Consider the following 23,340-nt stretch of genomic DNA (forward strand, 5'->3'; position numbering starts at 1 on the left):
TGATCGGGTGACTTTGGGAAAAAATGAGCGTGGGAGGGGGCCTAGTTGCCCTCTATTTTTTTGGTCACTTTAAAAGGCCACCAGAACTTTTAATTTCCGTTTCAATGAGCGCTCCTACGATATTCTAGGGACCACTGGGTCGATACGATCACCCCTGGAAAAAAAAATAAAAAAAAAAAAAAAAAAAAAAAAAACACGCATCCGTGATTATTCTTCTAGCAAAAAATGCCAAGTTCCACATTTTTGCAGATAGGTGCTTGAAACCTCTACAGTAGGGTTTTCTGATACGCTGAATATGATGGTTTGATTTTCATTAAGGTTCTATAACTTTTAGGGGGTGTTTCTCCCTTTTTTCGAAAATTAGGCAAATTTTCTCCGGCTCGTAACTTTTTATGGGTAGGACTAAACTTTATGAAACTTATATATTTGAAATCAGAATTAAAATTTGATTCTTTTGATGTATCTATTGGTATCAAAATTCCGTTTTTTAGAGTTTCAGTTTGCAGTGAGCCGGGTCGCTCCTTACTTACAGTTCGTTACCACGAACTGTTTGATTACTGCAACTACTACTTCTATTTTAAATGTCTGTAAGGCTAAGAATGTTAAGATGAGAATTTCAAGAAGTATATGAACATAGAGGCTATCAAAAGGACATATCAGGAATGTTACTACAATGGTTAATTTTATTAAGTTGAAACCTCCAGGACTTAATGAGGGAGATGTTCAACTGGCCAGAAGGCAATATTTTAATAATACTGGTGCTACTAGTCCTAGTGATATTACCATCGATACTAATGCTAGTACCCCTACTACTAAGGCTACTGCTGTGACTAATATTAGAACTATATCTAAGGGTATGAAGGTGCAATTTTAAGGGAATTTTTAAGGAGGAGGGTGAACTGAATTACAACACGCCGTTTATATGTAGGTCGTCAGTAGGGCATATGATTAATATTGTAGGAAAACTTTTGAGTGTTTAGTTGAAACTTACAAGGGCTTGTTGTGGGGGGTGTTTACAAGGGCATGTTAAACTAACCAAAAGACAATATTTGTATTCTAATGATGCTGTTTCTGCTCATACCCCTACTACTACTTTTACTGCTATGATTATTACTACTGCTGCTACTAAAGCCAAGGTTTCCACTATTAATTCTACTGTTATTACTATTACCACCGGTATTGCTACTACAACTGCTATTACAGCCATGGACATTAGGCCTGCATCGAAAATTTTGTTCAATATTGAAACTGTATTGAACTAAATTGAAACAAACTATATCATCAAAAATTATCAAGAGAAAGCATCAGCAACGGTTCAGAAACGGTGAATGGGATTAACTTGAAATTTCAATCGTGTGTTGAAGGGAATGTTGAAGAAAACCAAAGATGTTATTTGCATACTGCAACCAATGCTACTGCTACTGTTGGTATATACCATCTAGGGGTACTAAGATGAAGCTTTCAACGATTATTTTGGCGGATTTTGAACTAAATTAAAACAAACTATGAGTATTTAGATTGTCGAAAGCGTGACAAAGCAATTTCTAAAGAACTTCTTACATTATTTAGCTAGATGTTTCAGGGTAAGCAGTGCCAGATTTTGTACTAGCCAAAAGACAATATGTATATACTTTTATACTACTTCTATGATTACTGTGACTACTAATGCTGCTCTGTCATAGCTAGTACTATCATTAAAACTTTTAAAAGAGATAATTGGAATGGAATTTAAAATCTCTAGTGCCCTTTTTTAAGAGTCAAAAGTAATTGGTGAATATGCAGCCCTCCTCCTTAGCCCATAATTTGTCAAACACATCCAATAAAAAATTGTGAGACAGCCATTTTGTTCAGTATAGTTGAACGGTCCACAGTAGTTTATGTCTCTAGGGATATTGGGTATGTGAACCCCCCCCCAGCAATGCAAGTTGCCCATTATGTTTTAAAAACAGAATCAATAGGCACTGTGTGTATGCTAGTACCCAATAAGATATCTCAGCAATAATTCAAGGACAAGTAGGGGCATCAAGTTGAAACTTCCGGTGCTTCTCCTATAGCTACTTCTGCTCTTACAATTTAACTAAATCAAAAGAATGTATGTGTATCCAGGTTTTTTAAGAGTACAGATAGAATTTTCTTAGGAATGGTATTAAGCTTTATTTTTCAGGTCAATTAAACGAAGTAGAATACGATTAAAAATATACATTTTAAATATTTTCACTTTAATAAATCAAAAATTATTAAAGCTTTAAAGAATAAATATCAGAATAGGCCGTGTATATTAAACTGACAATTCACATTCATTTGTTTTTTTTTAGTAAAGTGCAAATTATGTTATGCAAATAATGTTATGCAAATTATGTTATGGTCTCGAGAAGGCATTGGGGTTATTAGACCTACTCATGTTAATTCTTGCTCGTTCTAAGTTTGACTCGGTTATTTATTGTAATTTCTGTTCGTTTTGGGTTTTGTTAAACTTATTGATGGTAATTTGTTGTAGTTTTACACTTAATAGATTATATAATTTTATTTCTGTTCATTTTGGGTTTAATGGAGTCCTTTTCTGTCCTTTGAAAAGTTAATTTTACGGAAAAAGATTTTTAAATAAATACCATAAGACGATAAGAACTGAGATTTTTTAACCTGTTTATTCAAATGCTCGCTCTTAACCTTTAAAACTGAGGACTAAAGAACACCGATCATTCAGACACTTCTGAATGATTAATCTTAGAGTGAAAGTTTGGTTGAAGCCTCCTCGCCTCTTTTTCTAAGCCCCTCTGATTCTTTTCTACAAGCTTCATCCAGAGCATCCTCAATAATTTGATGCATCCAGATCTTTTGTTTCATTGTTTTTCACATCATTTCCTAAAATTTTATCACAGTATAACATACTTTCAATGTGTTCTGCCAATTTCTCTTTAACACATTCCTTATTACTATTTGAAGCCAGCGATGTCAATTTTAACGGACTGGGGTAAAGGGAGATTGTTCCCCTTTAATTCTTTCGTCAATCTTGAAAAAGGCCATTTTTTGGTTTGTCATTGAAAAAAAAAACTATTTCGGTATTTTATCGGGAAAGATCGGAAAAACAACGAAACTGCCCCACCCCCACATATTAAAAAAAAAATTTGCCCCTTCTACCCTAATTTTTTTGTTAATCTTAATTGAGAAACGGCTCCTGTCTTTAACTGGGAAAAGTTGAGACTGACTACTCTCCTTCAATTTCTTATAAAAATTCTAATGCAATATCTCACTTTTATGCTGTGTCTCGGCAGATCTTCGGCAATGTTACTTATGGCCTTTTCTACATCTCCTTGATTCATACTTTAATGCCTTTTATACTTCCATCCCTTTTCTGTGTTTTATGATCTATCACTCACAAACTTCTTGTGCAAACCCTTCTCTTGCCGCCAAACTTTCTCGTTAATGCTCGTAGCAGGGTTTCTGACTTTCCCTCTCTAAAACAACTTCTGCTATTTTGCAAACAAATTTCTTATAGCTTTTCAATCCACCTTCTAAATTATCAAATTCTAGGCTCTCCAGTTTTCTATCCAAACGATCTTGTAGAGTTCCTCTTAAGTTCTCATTCTGTTATTTATCAAAATTATTACCACCCGGAAAGTTGTACCTCTTCCTAAATTTTAGCTTTAAATATACCCTAGAGACTACTAAATGGTGATCTTTTCTTTTGAAATTAATAACTTCACTACTTTATAATCTAGCGTCCTGTATGGTCCTATCAGTCTTAATAGCGCCATATTAATTTATACCCAAATAACTCACTAGTTAGAACTAGATTACGGAGCTTACAAAATTATTGTAGTCTATTACGATTGTCAATTTCCATCCTTACATAGAATTTATCTATCCAAGGATTCTATTTATTCCTTCTTGTACCAATATCCTCATTTAGGCCCCTAATGATACCTTATTTCTAACCTAATGATACCTTAAGTACCATATTTCTTCCCAATATCTTGGCTATTTGTTCTAGTAACTGTGCTTAGATTTGTCTGAGTCACTACTTTCTCCGTCAGTATCTTCAACAGGGGCCTATACCTCTCTGACTGATACCATGTACTTTTATTTATAAACTAAACAACTAAGAATCTAAAATTAATGCAATCCCAGCTTAAGGAAGGCTTATGACAGAGATAGAGAGGAAATCTTGAACCACGAACCACCTCGCAGCACCGGACCAGATACAGGCTTTTAAACCCAGCCTATCCTTGTTATGGAAATCACTAGGTTTGTTTGTACTCTAGTTAATTAGCTTATTGGGATTGGAAAAACTGAAATGGGAAACAAAAATGTCATAAGTAAAATAACAGAACGAAATTACAGAAAATAAGAATCTTGATGGCAAACTCTATTCAAAAAATTATAAGACATTGAGCTGTTTGTCTTTTGTTGTTTTTTTCTCTCTCTCTCTCTCTCTATATCTCCCCCCCCCCCCTCTCTCTCTCTCTCTATCTCTCTCTATATCTCTCTCTCTCTCTCTATCTCTCTCTCTGTCTCTCTATCTATCTCTATCTCTATCTCTCTCTCTCTATTTCTCTCTCTCTCTCTCTATCTCTCTCTCTCTCTCTCTCTCTCTCTCTCTCTTTTTTTTTTGTCTTGAATGGAAATTTTTTCTTTCAAGATTATTTTTTTTAATTTTCTTATGATTAAGTTTAAGATTGAAATTGATTAATTCTCTTCAGCTTCAGATGATAAGCGAGAAAGATATTGTTGACAAACCAAATATTAGGGAAAAAATACCAATTATACAGATTTATATAAAAAAGATATAAGTTCACATACAAGTCATAGAATATGGGCTTCCATAGGAAAGATGTGGAATTATTTCCTTGATCTCAATAAGCCGGACTTATGTAAAGGAGTAAAGTCTGAAACCTCCCGGCAAAATATAACCATATGTCCAAAATAAATTGTATCCTAGGCCTTGAAAACATATTAAATAAAAAAAAACAAGTTTTTTAAACTGAAAGTAAGGAGCGACATTAAAACTTAAAACGAACAGAAATTATTCCGTATATGAAAGGGGCTGTCCCCTCCTCAACGCCTCGCTCTTTACGCTAAATTTTTTTATTGTTTTAAAAAATAAAGTTGAGAGACACAGTCAAACTTTAGCGTAAAGAGCGAGGGGTCGAGGAGGGGACAAACCCTTTAATATACGGAATCATTTCTGTTTGTTTTAAGTTTTGGTGTCGCTCCTTACTTTCAGTTGAAAAACTTGTGTTTTATGTTTTATTTCTGATTGTTTATTAGTCAATGCTACTTTTACTTTGGTTCACTGGCATTGAATAAGTAAACAAAATTTGCATTAGAATTTTACTTTTCTTTTGCTAAATGGCTGTCTCTAAATTTGGTTCTGACGTAATTTACAAATTAACTTACGTAACGAACTTCTATATTCGTATATTTTTTTTCTGGCAAAAAATACACAGTTGCAGATTTTTACAGATATGAGCTTGAAACCTATGTTATAGGGTTTTCTGATACGCTGAATCTGACGGTGTGATTTTCATTAAAATTTTTTCACTTTTAGGGGATGTTTCCCCCCTCTTTAAAAATCAGGTAAATTTTCTCAGGCTCGTAGCCTTTGATGAGTAATACTAAACTTAATAAAATTCATATATTTAGAATCAGCATTAAAGCCTATTCTTTTGATACATTTATTGACATCAAAGTTCCGTTTTTAAAAGTTTCGATTACTATTGAGCCGTATCGCTTGTTTTTTTTTATTGTTTTTTTTATTACGTATATGTTATTACGTATATGATGTTCTCCCCTTATTCAATACCACGCTCTTTGCGTTAAAAGTTAAAAAAAAAATTTATTCACAAACCCCTGAATCACAAAGGCCGTATAATTAGAATAGAGAGCTCTTTTGAAAGCACTAAAAAAACTGTAGCGTAAAGAGCGAGGTTTTGACTTGGGGGAGAACACCCTCATATAAGTAACAATTTCTCTTCGTTTTAAGTTCTAATGGTTGCTTCTTACTTTCAGTTGAAAAAACTTCTTTTTTTTAATTTAATTTCTGATCGTTTTTTAAATAATGCTTGGAAATCCGGCGCCCCCTTCATAGAAATGTCCCTTGCCCCAAAGAAACATCCTCCACGGAAAAATTCTCCCGAGTAATCAGCTCCTCCAACCCCCCCCCCCACCAGAAAAAAATTCTTCCTGAAAATGTCTGTATACTTCCCAATAACCAATGCAATATGTAAGCAATGGGCAAAGTTCATAACTTGCAGCCCTTCCCCCGGGAACTGTGGGGGATTAAGTCATCGTCAAAGACATATTTATTAGATTTTTAACTATGCTGAACAAAATGGCTATCTCAAAATTTTGATTGGGTGACTTTGAGAAAAATTGGGAAAAAATAGCATGGGAGAGGGCCTAGTTGCCCTCCATTTTTTTTGGTCACTTAAAAAGGGCACTAGAACTTTTAATTTCCGTTCCAATGAGCCCTCTTATGATATTCTAGGACCACTGGATCAATACGATTACCCCTGGGGGAAAAAAACAAACAAACAAAAAAAAACACGCACCCGTGATCTTTCTTCTGGCAAAAAATGCAAAAGTCCACATTTTTGTAGATAGGAACTTGAAACCTCTGCATTAGGGTTCTATGATACGCTGAATATGATGGTGTGAATTTCATTAAGGTTCTATAATTTTCAGGGGTTCTTTCCCCCTTTTTTCGAAAATCAGCCAAATTTACTCAGGCGCGTAACTTTTGATGGGTAACATTAAACTTGATCGAAACTTATATATTTGAAATCAGAATTAAAATCTGATTCTTTTGACGTATCTATTGATACCAAAATTCCGTTTTTAGAATTTCGGTTACCATTGAGCCGTCCTTACTTACAGTTCGTTACCACGAACTGTTTGATTACATGTTTGTCATGTCTCCGCTAAAAGAATTACCGTGGGTGATTATGTCTTGAAAAATATTAGATAGTTTTTGTGAAGAACTTAAAAAAGTGAAATTGAAGTAAAAAAAAGGGGGGACTGTATTCTAAATGTGTTTTTGATCTTATTCTGCGATATTTGTATTTTGAACCCTCATATATTTTACTTTTTTTGTTGTGGTATTTAATAAGGAGTGCTCATTTTTCTTCAAGAAACAACGAAAACACAACATTAAAGCCTGCTTAATAAGCATTTATAAATAATTTTGTGCCTCTGAAATATAAGATAATTCTTGACTTTTATTAGTGAACAGAATTGGAACAGAACTTTAAATGTTACTCACATTCAAGATGCTCTTGTGTCACCAAAAGGTCAATTCTCACTGGGAAAAAAACTCAACCATCTCATGGATACAAGAGCAACTATTGTGGAAATTTCCAAGATGAACGCAAATTAGAGAATCGCAGATGTCATTAATTTATAAATTGTACAATCTCGAAACTGATTAAAAAAGATCAAAAGTGGAAATTTAAGCGTTCGATATTTACAAGGACTTCAAAAAAGACTGGGAGTTGCCAGAAATTTTCTTTTTAAGATTTTAAAATATTTCCTATCTTCCAAGTCTATCTATATTTACCGACCGAAATAGGACGGCAAAAAAAAATAAAAAAAAGGAAAAGTATCAATTAAACACAATTAAGACTTGAAATTTTTTATAAGGCTAAAGCTGCAATACCTGATAATGCCAAAATATGCATGAATCCCCACTTACCATCCCAAGGTTTCTTCAGGTATCCATTTAGATCCCGATCGAGTTTGTTTGAGCTTACAAAGTTACGCCAATGGGTTCTAGGTGTTTACCCCCTCCCCCCGGCAATTATCCCCTGGAAAATACCCCCCCCCCGTGGAAAATACTCCGCCGAAAAATACCCTGCGAAAAATATCCCCTGCAGAAAATACCACCTGGAAAATACCCCCCGTGGAAAATACACCAAGTATTGGCCGAATGATTTATAAGAACTGCTCAAAATTTAATTTCAAGATATTGTACATTGAAAAATACGGCTGCCTTTATTCATGATTTAGATAAAATCATGCAAATTTATAATCAACGACCTCATCGATCATTGTCCAACGTTAGCACTAAGGAAGTTCATTGAGGTGATCATAATACACTTGACACTTTTCTTAAACTACATTCCAATGAAAAGGTTTTCAAGAAAAAATTCAATGTTGGCGATAATGTTCGAATTGATCGAACAACTAATATTTTTGAAAAGGGAAATTACTTATGGTCCACTGAACTTTGTAAGGTGTGAAAAATCCTAGACACAAAACTCATAACTTATCTTGTACGAGACAACTAATATGAAAAGATTCTTGGTGGCTTTTGTGACTATGAATTACAAAAAGTTGAATATAATAGTGAAATCTATCAAATTGAAAACATATCAAAGAGCCGCAGACACAAGGGCAAGAAACAGTTGCTAGCAGGGTTGCCACCGTCAGTATGATTTTAATAGATCTAGTAAAAAAAATAAAAAAATCTAGTAAATTTAGAGAATCTAGTAAATTTCCAGAAATCTAGTAAAAACTAGTAAAAAGTCATGATTTAAATTGAACAATTTTTTTTTTATTTTCAATGAATTCAGAGAAAAAAACTATCGTAAATATATAACAATTTATAATTTTGGCTTGTCTGTCTCTAGTCACCTATTTTAATAAACAGACACTTCCCTTCTGGTGTCTAAACGTCGACAAAATCATCTGTCTGTGTATCAAATCTTACCAACTAAAAATGAAACTGTAGTGACACTTGGATTTGTGATGATTGGGGATCTATTGGAAAAGTCACTCAAAACAAAAACCACCCAAGGTAATTTGGTGCATCTCCTCATTCTCAAAAAGTTATTTTTTATTCAGAATTGCATAAAATGATTCATTTTACTCGTAGATAGAAAGTTTATCATCCTTTAATCCTTGGGTAGAACTAACATAAATAGTAATGTTTGTGAGCTGGGGTAATTGCGGGCGGGTAACTCGCAATTAACTTATATTCTAAATCTATGATATAGGTTTGATACATTAATGAATATTTATTGTTGTCAGATATTAAACAATCGTCCCATTGTTTATATTTGAGTCTCTTACTAAAGTGGCTGCTGACCACTGTGTTGGGTGAATGCCGTGAACTTGAGTGCTTCTTCTTTTCTGAATGAGATGACATATGGTTTCAGTCTGCACTGGGGCGGATCCAGGATTTTTTTAAGGGGGGGGCAAAATAGGTTGATGTTAAAAAAAATTTAGGGGGGGGGGGCAAAACAGGTTGATCCGATAAACTTGCGTTATAAGCAAGTTTAATTAACGCAAACTTGAGTTTGCGTTAACTAAACGGATGAAAACTATTCTCCGTCACGTTTCACAGTCTGACCTCGAAAATCCGTACAAATTTTGGAAAGCTTTGTCCCTTTTTAAAGACGCTGCTGGAAATGAACTGTTTCCATACTTGCCAAAGTTCTTTCTGACTCTCTGCAGCTTGCCCCATTCATGTGCTGGAGCAAAGAGACAGTTCTCGATTTTGTCCGTCATAAAAACCAAAAATTGGAATAAGCTAAATATCTCAACTGTTTCGGCCCTTATAAAAACAAAGCAACTTGTCCTCAGGTCGTCAAGTTGAGTCCATGACAGGGTCATCCCCAGCGATTTGACTAGAGCTACCAAGAACTGGAAACAGGTGGATGACTTGAGTCAGAATTTGACACTAGTCGATGCTTTAAATTCAGATTTGGACGAGGCCGAGCAAAGCCTTTTAAGTGCGAATTTTTCAATTATGACTACATGTTTTTATTTTTATTATAGAATTTTTATGATTTACCATAGCTGAAGACTATTGACAAAATGGTATTTTTAAAACTAATTAGCCTATTGTATGTTATATAAGTTTTCTTTTTCTTGGCAGCCCTAGTCCAATTTGAGGTGTACTTTTTAACTTACATAATTTTACAACTAAAACAGTAGCGGATTACGTCGTTTCCATTTTGAAGTGACATGGATTAAATTGGTTTTTGATTCTCTAGTATACGAACGAGAAAGAATCCAGAAAAAAATCAGTTTTAAAAAAATCATAAATTAATTGCTTTAAAATCTGCCAGACAACTTTGTAAGCAGCTTATCCCGAATTTAAAGACCGGCCCAAATAGTGTTTTAAAACTGGCAAATTTCCTCCTAAAAATGTAAAAATTTAAGGGTTTTCGTTTCAAACCTAAAAACGGAAACTGGGGGACAAATTTCAAAAGCCGTCACTTTCAAACACACCAGTAGATTGTACATAATGAATTTACTTGCGCCCCTAGGAATTTCTATAATATTTGCCGGGACGTATACACCTTTTCAAAGAGAGTGAGTATCCTCTCACATGGCATATTGAATTTGCTTGCTGCCCCTAGGAAATTTCTATAATAATTGCCGGGACGTATACACCTTTTCAAAGAGAGTGAGTATCCTCTCACATGGCATATTGAATTTGCTTGCGCCCCTAGGAATTTCTATAATATTTGCCGGGACGTATACACCTTTTCAAAGAGAGTGAGTATCCTCTCACATGGCATATTGAATTTGCTTGCGCCCCTAGGAATTTCTATACTTTTTGCCGAGACGTATACACCTTTTCAAAGAGAGTGAGTATCCTCTCACATGGCATTATACTTCTGGTCACGGCAACCTAAATGGAATTTGAGGGTCGATAAAGTGAAATTATGTCACTATTCTAGTTTTTCTAAACCAGTATTGCCTATAACTTAATATATTCAAATATTTTATGAAAACTTGATTGGTGATTGGATTTGAATAAAAGGAATTCAAATATTTTGCCTATGAAATAGACTGTCGTGTTATAGCATTTCACAGTTTGAATAACTCTTTCAAGGAGTAAAATAGATAAGGAATTCACAAATTGGACACTATGAACAATATTAATTAATGTTTTGAATAATAGGAGTGTGAATGATTCTAATTAGTGATTGGATTGTATGAAGGTAAAGAAAAAAAAAGGATTAAACTGAGGAACGATGCCAAATTCTGTGTGATTTGCAAAAAAAGGGGTAATTAGTGATTAGATCATTTTTTAACATGAAATCTCTGAATAAAATATTTTTGGAGCATGTACTTGACGATGGATAAAAGGGTTAAGGTGATTAGCATTTACGAGCGAGGATTCCCCCACTGGCACCTGGCAGTAGGCTACGCATATCAAATTGCTGTACTGTAGGCCTACTTGCTAGAAAAAATGAATTCTTTGGGTCGTATAGGAAATGTTCATTTTGAATATCGTTCAATTTTGGAGGGAAACCCAAAAATACTCATAATCAAAAATAAACAGGGTCTGCTTGAAGGGGAAGGCTCAGAGGCCCTTTGTTCTCCCATTTCTGAGGGTAGGGGAGGGGGGTCAATTTTGGAGGGAAAACCAAAAAATACACAGAATCGAAAATAAATGAGATCTGCCTCAAGGGCAAGGCTCAGAGGCCCGTCCTTACCCCATTTCTGAGGGCCGGGGGGGGGGGGGGGTCAATTTTGGAGGGAAAACCAAAAATACTCAGAATAGAAAATAAATAGGATCTGCCTCAAGGGGAAGGCTCAGAGGCCCTTCGTTCCCCCATTACTGAGGGCAGGGGAAGGAGGGTCAATTTTAGAGGGAAAACCAAAAATACTCAGAATCGAAAATAAACAGGGAATGAGGCTCGTCCTCCATTTCTGAGGGCAGGGAAGGGGGGGCAATTCAGAGGGACCCTAGGAACTCGGCTTCGCCTCCATTTCTGAGGGCAGGAGGGGGGTCAATTTTGGAGGGTAATTTTTCAAAGTTCATTTTGGATTTCTTTCGTTGAAATGCAAGAGTTGGAATATTTCAGTAGTGTTTTGTTGTGGTTTACCTTATCACAGTTACATTTTCTTGATTTTTCAAAGTTCATTTTGAATTTTTTTCGTTGAAATGCAAGAGTTGGAATATTTCAGTAGTGTTTTGTCATGGTTTACCTTATCACAGTTACATTTTCTTGATTTTTCAAAGTTCATTTCGAATTTCTTTCATTGAAATGCAAGAGTTGAAATATTTCAGTAGTGTTTTGTCATGGTTTAGCTTGTCACTGTTACATTCTCTTGATCTTTCAAAGTTCACCTTGGTTTTATTTCATTGAAATGCAAGAGTTGGAATATTTCAGTAGTGTTCTGTCGTGGTTTACCTTGTCATGGATACATTCTCTTGATTTTTCAAAGTTCATTTCGAATTTCTTTCATTGAAATGCAAGAGTTGGAATATTTCAGTAGTGTTTTGTTGTGCTTTACCTTGTCACAGTTACATTAACTTGATCTTTCAAAGTTCACTTTGGTTTTATTTCATTGAAATGCAAGAGCTGGAATATTTCAGTAGTGTTCTGTCCTGCTTTACCTTGTCACAGAATGGTTTACCATGTCACAGTTGCATTCTCTTGATTTTTCAAAGTTCATTTTGGATTTCTTTCGTTGAAATGCAAGAGCTGGAATATTTCAGTAGTGTTCTGCTGCGCTTTACATTGTCACAGTTACATTCTCTTACTTTTTCAAAGTTCATTTTGTATTTCTATAATTGAAATGCAATAGTTGGAATATTTCAGTAGTGTTTTGTCGTGGTTTACCTTGTCACAGTTACATTCTCTTAATTTTTCAAAGTTCATTTTGAATTTATTTCTTCGAAATACAAGAGTTGGAATATTTCAATAGTGTTTTGTCATGGTTTACCTTGTCACAGTTACATTTTCTTGATTTTTCAAAGTTCATTTTGAATTTCTTTCATTGAAATGCAAGAGTTGGTATATTTCAGTAGTGTTTTGTTATGATTTACCTTGTCAGAGTTACATTTTCTTGATTTTTCAAAGTTAATTTAAAATTTCTTTCATTAAAATGCAAGAGTTGGAACATTTCAGTAGTCTTCCGTCGTGGTTTACCTTGTCACAGTTACATTCTCTTGATTTTTCAAAGTTCACTTTGATTTTATTTCATTTAAATTCAAGAGTTGGAATATTTCAGTAGTGTTCTATCGGGGTTTACCTTGTCACAGATACATTCTCTTGATTTTTTCAAACTTCATTTAGAATTTATTTCATTGAAATGCAAGACTTGAAATATTTCATTAGTGTTTTGTTGTGGTTTACCTTATCACAGTTACATTCTCTTAATTTTTCAAAGTTCATTTTGGATTTCTTTCGATAAAATGCAAGAGTTTGAATATTTCAATAGTGTTTTGTCGTGGTTTACTTAGTCACAGTTACATTCTCTTAATTTTTCAAATTTCATTTTGGATTTTTTTCGTTGAAATGCAAGAGTTGGAATATTTCAGTAGTGTTTTATTGCAGTTTACCTTATCACCGATACATTCTCTTGATTTTTCAAAGTTAATTATTGATTTCTTTCGATGAAATGCAAGAGTTGGACTATTTCAGTAGTGTTTTGTCATGGTATACCTTGTCACAGTTACATTCTCTTGATTTTTCAAGTTCATTTTGAATTTCTTTCATTGAAATGCAAGAGTTAGAATATTTCAGTAGTGTTTTGTCGTAGTTTACCATGTCACAGTTACATTCTCTTGATTTTTCAAAGTTCATTTGGGATTTCTTTCGATGAAATGCAAGAGTTGGAATATTTTAGTAGTGTTTTGTCGTGGTTTACCTTGTCACAGTTACATTCTCTTAATTTTTCAAAGTTCATTTTGAATTTATTTCTTTTAAATGCAATAGTTTGAATATTTAATTTGTTTTTTCTCATTGTTTACCTTTTAACAGTAACATTTTCTTTATTTTTCAAATTTCATTTTGAATTTATTTCGTTGAAATGAAAGAGTTGGACTATTTCAGTAGTGTTTTATTGTGGTTTTACCTTTTCACAGTTACATTCTCTTGATTTTTTCAAAGTTCGTTTTGAATTTCTGTCGTTGAAATGCAAGAGTTGGAATATTTCAGTAGTGTTTTGTCATGGTTTACCATTTCACCGTTACATTCTTTTGATTTTTCAAAGTTCATATGAATTTCTTTCATTGAAATGCAAGAGTTGGATTATTTCAGTAGTGTTTTGTTGCGATTTACGTTGTCACAGTTACATTCTCTTAATTTTTCAAAGTTTATTTTGAATTTCTATCATTGAAATGCAAGAGTTGGAATATTTCAGTAGTGTTTTTTCGTGGTTTACCTTGTCACAGTTACATTCTCTTAATTTTTCAAAGTTCATTTTGAATTTCTTTCATGGAAATGCAAGAGTTGGAATATTTCAATAGTGTTTTGTCATGGTTTACCTTGTCAAAGTTACATTTTCTTGATTTTTCAAAGTTCATTTTGAATTTCTTTCATCGAAATGCAAGAGTTGGAATATTTCAGTAGTGTTTTGTTATGGTTTACCTTGTCAGAGTTACATTCTCTTGATCTTTCAAAGTTCACTTTGGTTTTATTTCATTGAAATGAAAAGAGTTGGAATATTTCAGTAGTGTTCTATCATGGTTTACCTTGTCACAGATACATTCTCTTGATTTTTTCAAAGTTCATTTCGAATTTCTTTCTTTGAAATGCAAGAGTTGGAATATTTCAGTAGTTTTTTTTGTTATGGTTTACCTTATCACAGTTACATTCTCTTAATTTTTCAAAGTGTTTTGTCATGGTTTACCTTGTCACATTCTCTTAATTTTTCAAAGTGTTTTGTCATGGTTTACCTTGTCACAGTTACATTCTCTTGATTTTTCAAGTTCATTTTGAATTTCTTTCATTGAAATGCAAGAGTTGGAATATTTCAGTAGTTGATTTGTCGTAGTTTACCATGTCAAAGTTAAATTCTCTTGATTTTTAAAAATTAATTATGGATTTTTTTCAATGAAATGCAAGAGCTGGAATATTTCAGTAGTGTTTTGTCATGGTTTGCCATGTCAGAGTTACCTTCTCTTAATTTTTCAATGTTCATTTTGAATTTCTTTCTTTAAAATCCAATAGTTGGAAAGTTGCGTTCGTGTTTTGTTATGATTTACTTTGTCACTGTTAAATTCTATTTATTTTTCAATTTTCATTTTGAATTTCTTTCGTTGACATGCAAGAGTTGGAATATTTCGGTAGTGTTTTGTTGTGGTTTACTTTTTCATAGTTACATTCTCTTGATTTTTTCAAAGTTTGTTTTGAATTTCTGTCGTTGAAATGCAAGATTTGGAATATTTCAGTAGTGTTTTGTCATGGTTTACCATGTCACCGTTACATTCTCTTGATTTTTCAAAGTTCATATGAATTTCTTTCATTGAAATGCAAGAGTTGGATTATTTCAGTTGTGTTTTGTTGAGATTTACGTTGTCACAGTTACATTTTCTTAATTTTTCAAAGTTCATTTCGAATTTCTTTCTTTGAAATGCAAGAGTTGGAATATTTCAGCAGTGTTTTTTGTTGTGGTTTACCTTATCACAGTTACATTTTCTTGATTTTTCAAAGTTCATTTTGAATTTCTTTCATCGAAATGCAAGAGTTGGAATATTTCAGTAGTGTTTTGTTATGGTTTACCTTGTCAGAGTTACATTCTCTTGATCATTCAAAGTTCACTTTGGTTTTATTTCATTGAAATGCAAGAGTTGGAATATTTCAGTAGTGTTCTATCATGGTTTACCTTGTCACAGATACATTCTCTTGATTTTTTCAAAGTTCATTTCGAATTTCTTTCTTTGAAATGCAAGAGTTGGAATATTTCAGTAGTTTTTTTTGTTATGGTTTACCTTATCACAGTTACATTCTCTTAATTTTTCAAAGTTCATTTTGAATTTCTTTCGATAAAATGCAAGAGTTGGAATATTTCAATAGTGTTTTGTCGTGGTTTACCTAGTCAAAGTTACATTCTCTTAATTTTTCAAAGTTCATTTTGGATTTCTTTCGTTGAAATGCTAGAGTTGGAATATTTCAGTAGTGTTTTATTGCAGTTTACCTTATCACAATTACATTTTCTTGATTTTTCAAAGTTAATTTTGAATTTCTTTCGATGAAACGCAAGAATTGGAATATTTCAGTAGGGTTTTGTCATGATTTACCTTGTCAGAGTTACATTCTCTTGATTCTTCAAAGTTCATTTTGAATTTCTTTCATTGAAATGTAAGAGTTGGAATATTCCAGTAGTCTTTTGTCGTAGTTTACCATGTCACAGTTACATTCTCTTGATTTTTAAAAGTTCATTTTGTATTTCTTTCGATGAAATGCAAGAGTTGGAATATTCCAGTAGTGTTTTGTCGTAGTTTACCATGTCACAGTTACATTCTCTTAATTTTCAAAGTTCATTTTGAATTTCTTTCTTTGAAATGCAAGAGTTGGAATATTTCAGTAGTGTTTTGTCATGGTTTACCATGTCACAGTTACATTCTCTTGATTTTTCTAAGTTCATATGAATTTCTTTCATTGAAATGCAAGAGTTGGAATATTTCAGCAGTGTTTTGTTGCGGTTTACCTCGTCAAAGTTTCATTCTCTTAATTTATCAAAGTTAACTTTGGATTTCTTTAATTGAAATTCAAGAGTTGGAATATTTCACTAATGTTTTGTCGTGGTTTACCTTGTCGCAGTTACATTCTCTAAATTTTTCAAAGTTCATTTTGAATTTCTTTCATGGAAATGCAAGAGTTAGAATATTTCACTAGTGTTTTATAATGGTTTACCTTGTCATAGTTACATTCTCTTGATTTTTCAAAGTTCATTTTGAATTTCTTTCGTTTAAATGCAAGATTTGTAATAATTCAGTAGTGTTTGATCGTGGTTTATCTCTAAACAGTTGCATTCTATCGATTTTTCATACATAATTTCTAATTTCACTCCCTGGCATGAACAGAGTTGGAATAGTTATTTAGTGTTCTGTCATGCATTAACATATCACAGTTACATTCTCTTAATTTTTAAATTTCAATATTGTTTTATTTCGGTGAAATGAAAGAATTGGAATATTTCAGTAGTGTTTGTTGTGGTTTACCTCGTCTCACTTACATTTTCTTTATTTTTCAATTTTAATTTTGGATTTCTCTCGATGAAAAGCAAGAGGTGGAATATTTCAATATTGTTTTGTTGTGGTTTACCTTGTCAGAGTTAAATTTTCTTGATTTTTCAGAGTTCACTTTGGTTTGATCTCGGTAAAATGCAAGAGACCTTATATAATGTCGTGAAATCAACATGCAAAGTCGACATAGCTTTATTTCACTTTTTTAAGGTTAATTTAGACGAGGTTATGTGCACACACTTAACCTTTTTTTTTAGTTGGAATATTTCAGTAGTGTTTTGTTATGGTTTACCTTGTCACAGTTATATTTTCTTGATTTTTCAAAGTTCATTTTGAATTTCTTTCGTTGAAATGCAAGAGTTGGAATATTTCAGTAGTGTTTTGTTGTGGTTTACCTTTTCATAGTTACATTATCTTGATTTTTGAAAAGTTCGTTTTGAATTTATGTCGTTGAAATGCAAGATTTGGAATATTTCAGTAGTGTTTTATCGTGGTTTACCATGTCACCGTTACATTCTCTTGATTTTTCAAAGTTCATATGAATTTCTTTCATTGAAATGCAAGAGTTGGATTATTTCAGTTGTGTTTTGTTGCGATTTACGTTGTCACAGTTACATTCTCTTAATTTTTCAAAGTCCATTTTGAATTTCTATCATTGAAATGCAAGAGTTGGAATATTTCAGTAGTGTTTTTTCGTGGTTTACCTTGTCACAGTTACATTCTCTTAATTTTTCAAAGTTCATTTTGAATTTCTTTCCTGGAAATGCAAGAGTTGGAATATTTCACTAGTGTTTTATCGTGATTTGCCTTGTCCCAGTTACATTATCTTGATTTTTCAATGTTCATTTTGAAATTATTTCATCAAAATGCAAGAGTTGAAATATTTAAGTAGTGTTCTGTTGTGGTTTACCTTGTCACAGTTACATTCTCTTGATCATTCAAAGTTCACTTTGGTTTTATTTTATTAAAATGCAAGAATTGGAATATTTCAGTAGTGTCCTATCATGGTTTACCGTGTCACACATACATTGTCCAGATTTTTTCAAAGCTCATTTCGAATTTCTTTCTTTGAAATGCAAGAGTTTGAACATTTCATTTGTTTTTTTTTGTTATGGTTTACCTTGTCACAGTTACATTGTCTTAATTTTTCAAAGTTCCATTTTGAATTTCTTTTAATAAAATGCAAAAGTTGGAATATTTCAATAGTGTTTTGTCGTGGTTTACCTAGTCAAAGTTACATTCTCTTAATTTTTCAAAGTTCATTCTGGATTTCTTTCGTTGAAATGCAAGAGTTGGAATATTTCATTAGTGTTTTATTGCAGTTTACCTATCACAATTACATTCTCTTGATTTTTCCAAGTTAATTTTGGATTTTTTTCGATGAAACGCAAGAGTTGGACTGATTCGGTAGGGTTTTGTCAAGGTTTACCTTGTCAGAGTTACATTCTCTTGATTCTTCAGAGTTCATTTTGAATTCCTTTCGCTTAAATACAAGAGTTGGAATATTACAGTAGTGTTTTGTCGTAGTTTACCATGTCATTGATACATTCTCTTGATTTTTCAAAGTTCATTTTGGATTTCTTTCTTTGAAATGCAAGAGTTGGAATATTTCAGTTGTGTTTTGTCATGGTTTTCCTTGTCATAGTTACATTCTCTTAATTTTTCAAAGTTAATTTTGAATTTCTGTCGTTGAAATGCGAGAGTTGGAAAATTTCAGTAGCGTTTTGTAATTGTTTACCATGTCACATTTACATTCTCCTGATTTTTCAAAGTACATATGAATTTCTTTCATTGAAATGCAAGAGCTGGATTATTTCAGTAGTGTTTTGTTGCGGTTTACCTTGTAACAATTACATTCTCTTAATTTATCAAAGTTCATTTTGAATTTCTATCATTGAAATGCAAGAGTTGGAATATTTCACTAGTGTTTTGTCGTGGTTTACCTTATCACAGTTACATTCTCTCAATTTTTCAAAGTTCATTTTGAATTTCTTTCCTGGAAATGCAAGAGTTGGAATATTTCAATAGTGTTTTGTCGTGGTTTACCTTGTCACAGTTACATTTTCTTGATTTTTCAAAGTTTATTTTGAATTTCTTTCATTGAAATACAAGAGTTGGAATATTTCAGTAGTGTTTTGTTGTGGTTTACCTTGTCAGACTAACATTCTCTTGATTGTTCAAAGTTCATTTCAAATTTCTTTCATTGAAATGCAAGAGTTGGAATATTTCAGTAGTGTTTTGTCGTGCTTTACCTTGTCACAGTTACATTCTCTTGATTTTTCAAAGTTCACTTTGGTTTTATTTTGGTGAAATGCAAGAGTTGGAATATTTCAGTAGTGTTTTGTTGTGGTTTACCTTGTCACACTTACATTCTCTTAATTTTTCAAAGTTCATTTTGGATTTCTTTCGATGAAATGCATGAGTTGGAATATTTCAATAGTGTTTTGTCGTGGTTTACCTAGTCACAGTTACATTCTCTTGATTTTTCAAAGTTCACTTTGGTTTGATCTCGGTAAAATGCAAGAGACCTTAAATAATGTCGTGAAATCAACATGCAATGTCGACATAGCTTTATTTCATTTTTTTTAAGGTTAATTTAGACGAGGTTATGTGCGCGCACTTAACCTTTTTTTTAGTTGGAATATTTTAGTAGTGTTGTATCATTGTTTACGTATTCACAGTGACATTCTTCAGATTTTTCAAGGTTATTTTATGTTTTATATAGTCCAAGTGTTGGACTTAAAATATTTCAGTAGTGTTTAGTCCTGTTTTAAATTATCAGACTTATAGTCTCTTGATCTTTCAAAGTTCACTTCTTGTTTCTTTAATTGATATGAGAGAGATGGATTATTTCAGTAGTGTTCTATCATGGTTTACCTTGTCACAGATACATTCTCTTGATTTTTTCAAAGTTCATTTCGAATTTCTTTCTTTGAAATGCAAGAGTTGGACTATTTCAGTAGTTTTTTTTGTTATGGTTTACCTTATCACAGTTACATTCTCTTAATTTTTCAAAGTTCATTTTGAATTTCTCTTAATCAAATGCAAGAGTTGGAATATTTCAATAGTGTTTTGTCGTGGTTTACTCAGTTACAGTTACATTCTCTTAATTTTTCAAAGTTCATTCTGGATTTCTTTGGTTGAAATGCAAGTTGGAATATTTCAGTAGTGTTTTATTGCAGTTTACCTTATCACAATTACATTTTCTTGATTTTTCCAAGTTAATTTTGAATTTCTTTCGTTGAAATGCAAGAGTTGGAATATTTCAGTAGTGTTTTGTCACGATTTACCTTGTCACAGTTACATTATCTTGATTTTTCAAAGTTCATTTTGAATTTCATTCGTTGAAATGCAAGAGTTGGAATATTTCAGTAGTGTTTTGTCATGGTTTACCATGTCACAGTTACATTCTCTTGATTTTTCAAAGTTCATATGAATTTCTTTCATTGAAATGCAAGAGTTGGATTATTTCAGTAGTGTTTTGTTGCGGATTACCTTGTCACAGTTACATTCTCTTAATTTTTCAAAGTTCATTTTCAATTTCTATCATTGAAATACAAGAGTTGGAATATTTCACTAGTGTTTTGTCGTGGTTTACCTTATCACAGTTACATTCTCTCAATTTTTCAAAGTGCCTTTTGAATTTCTTTCCTGATGAAATGCAAGAGTTGGAATATTTCAATGGTGTTTTATCGTGGTTTACCTTGTCATAGTTACATTTTCTTGATTTTTCAAAGTTCATTTTGAATTTCTTTCGTTGAAATGCAAGAGTTGGAATATTTCGGTAGTGTTTTGTTATGGATTACCTTGTCACAGTTAAATTCTCTTGAATTTTCAAAGTTCATTTTGAATTTCTATCATTGAAATGCAAGAGTTGGAATATTTCAGCAGTGTTTTATCGTGGTTTACCTTGTCACAGTTACATTCTCTTAATTTTTCAAACTTTATTTTGAATTTCTTTCGATGAAATGCAAGAGTTGGAATATTTCAATAGTGTTTTGTCGTGGTTTACCTTGTCACAGTTACATTTTGTTCAATTTTTTCAAAGTTTATTTTGAATTTCTTTCATTGAAATGCAAGAGTTGGAATATTTCAGTAGTGTTTTGTTGGGGTTTACCATGTCAGAGTTACATTGTCTTGATTTTTCAAAGTTCATTTCGAATTTCTTTCATTGAAATGCAAGAGTTGGAATATTTCAGTAGTGTTCTGTCGTGGTTTACCTTGTCACAGTTACATTCTCTTGATTTTTAAAGTTCACTTTGGTTTTCTTTCGGTGAAATGCAAGAGTTGGAATATTTCAATAGTGTTCTGTTGTGGTTTACCTTGTCACACTTACATTCTCTTGATTTTTCAAAGTTCATTTTGGATTTCTCTTGATGAAATGCATGAGTCGGAATATTTCAGTAGTGTTTTGTCGTGGTTTACCTAGTCGCAATTACTTTCTCTTAATTTTTCAAAGTTCACTTTGGTTTTATCTCGGTAAAATGCAAGAGACCTTAAATAATGTCGTGAAATCAACATGCAAAGTCGACATAGCTTTATTTCATTTTTTTAAGGTTAATTTAGACGACGTTACGTGCGCGCATGTAACCTTGTCTAAATTAACCTTAAAAAAATGAAATATGAACTTTGAAAAATTAAGAGAATGTAAGTGTGACAAGGTAAACCACAACAAAACACTACTGAAACATTCCAACTCTTAAATTTCACCGAAATAAAACCAAAGTGAACTTTGAAAAATCAAGAGAATGTAACTGTGGCAAGGTAAACCACAACAAAACACTACTGAAATATTCCAACTCTTGCATTTCAATGAAAGAAATTAAAATGAACTTTGAAAAATCAAGAGAATGTAACTGTGACAAGGTAAACCACAACAAAACACTACTGAAATATTCCAACTCTTGCATTTCAATGAAAGAAATTCAAAATGAACTTTGAAGAAAATCAAGAAAATGTAACTCTTACAAGGTAAACCATAACAAAACACTACTGAAATATTCCAACTCTTGTATTTCATCGAAACAAATTCAAAATAAACTATGAAAAATTAAGAGAATGTAACTTCGACAAGTTAAACCACGACAAATCACTGCTTAAATATTCCAACTCTTGAATTTCAATGAAAAAAAATCAAAAATAACTTTGAAAATTCAAGAGAATGTATATGTGACAATGAAAAGTGTAACGAGACACTAATGAAATAATCAAACTCTTGCATTACATTGTAAGAAATTCAAAAGGAACTTTGAAGAATTTAGAAAATGTAACTGTGATGATGTAAACCACGACGAAACACTAGTGAAATATTCCAACTCTTGCATTTCAATGATAGAAATTCAAAATGAACTTTGATAAATTAGGAGAATGTAACTGTGACAAGGTAAACCGCAATAAAACACTACTGAAATAGTCCAAATCGATCATTTTAACTACAGAAATACATATGTACATTGAAAAATCTAGAGAATGTAATTGTGACATGGTAAACTATAATAAAACACTACTTAAATATTCCAGCTCTTGCATTTGAATAAGAGAAATTCAAAATTAACTTTGAAAAATCAAAGGAACGTAACTATGACAAGGTAAACCACAACAAAACACTACGGAAATATGCCAACTCTTGCATTGCATTGAAAGGAATTCAAAATGAACTTTGAAAAAGTCAAGAAAATGTAACTGTGTCAATATAAATCACAAAAAAACACTAATGAGTTATTCCAACTCTTTCAGTTCAATGAAAGAAATTCAAAATGAACTTGGAAAATTAAAAGAATGTAATTGTGACAAGCTAAAACATGACAAAACACTACTGAAATATTCCAACTCTTGCATTTCAACGAAAGAAATACAAAATGAACTTTGAAAAATCCGGAGAATGTAACTGTGACATGGTAAACTACGACAAATCACTACTGGAATATTCTAACTCTTTCATTTCAGTGAAAGGAATTCGAAATGAACTTTGAAAAATCAAGAAAATGTAACTGTGAAAAGTTAAGCCGTGACAAAATACTACTAAAACATTCTAACTCTTGTATTTCAACGAAAGAAATTCAAAATGAACTTGAAAAAATCAAGAAAAATGTAACTGTGATAAGGTAAACTGCAACAAAACACTACTGAAATATTCCAACTCTTGCATTTCAACGAAAGAAATCCAAAATGAACTTTGAAAAATTAAGAGAAGGTAACTGTGACTAGGTAAACCACGACAAAACACTATTGAAATATTCCAACTCTTGCATTTCATCGAAAGAAATTCAAAATGAACTTTGAAAAATTAAGAGAATGTAACTGTGATAAGGTAAACCATAACAAAAAACTACTGAAATATTCCAACTCTTGCAGTTCAAAGAAAGAAATTCGAAATGAACTTTGAAATGATCAAGAGAATGTAT

The 23,340-nt window shown here is 32.4% G+C and overlaps 1 protein-coding gene across 1 annotated transcript in view; it reads left to right on the forward strand.

The window, feature by feature from the left end:
- The first annotated feature begins 673 nt into the window (after positions 1 to 673).
- Dhc64C (dynein heavy chain, cytoplasmic) overlaps positions 674 to 23,340 on the forward strand; it is a 275,177-nt gene continuing 252,510 nt past the window's right edge. Inside the window, exon 1 of the mRNA XM_089096466.1 lies at positions 674 to 854. Coding sequence (XP_088952592.1) covers positions 674 to 854 — 181 coding nt within the window. The remainder of the gene's footprint in view (positions 855 to 23,340) is intronic.

This window comes from Artemia sp. Qi Xiang Cuo, chromosome 11 (genome assembly GCF_049724085.1).
Source record: "Artemia sp. Qi Xiang Cuo chromosome 11, ASM4972408v1, whole genome shotgun sequence".
Classification (NCBI taxonomy): Eukaryota; Metazoa; Arthropoda; class Branchiopoda; order Anostraca; family Artemiidae; genus Artemia; species Artemia sp. Qi Xiang Cuo.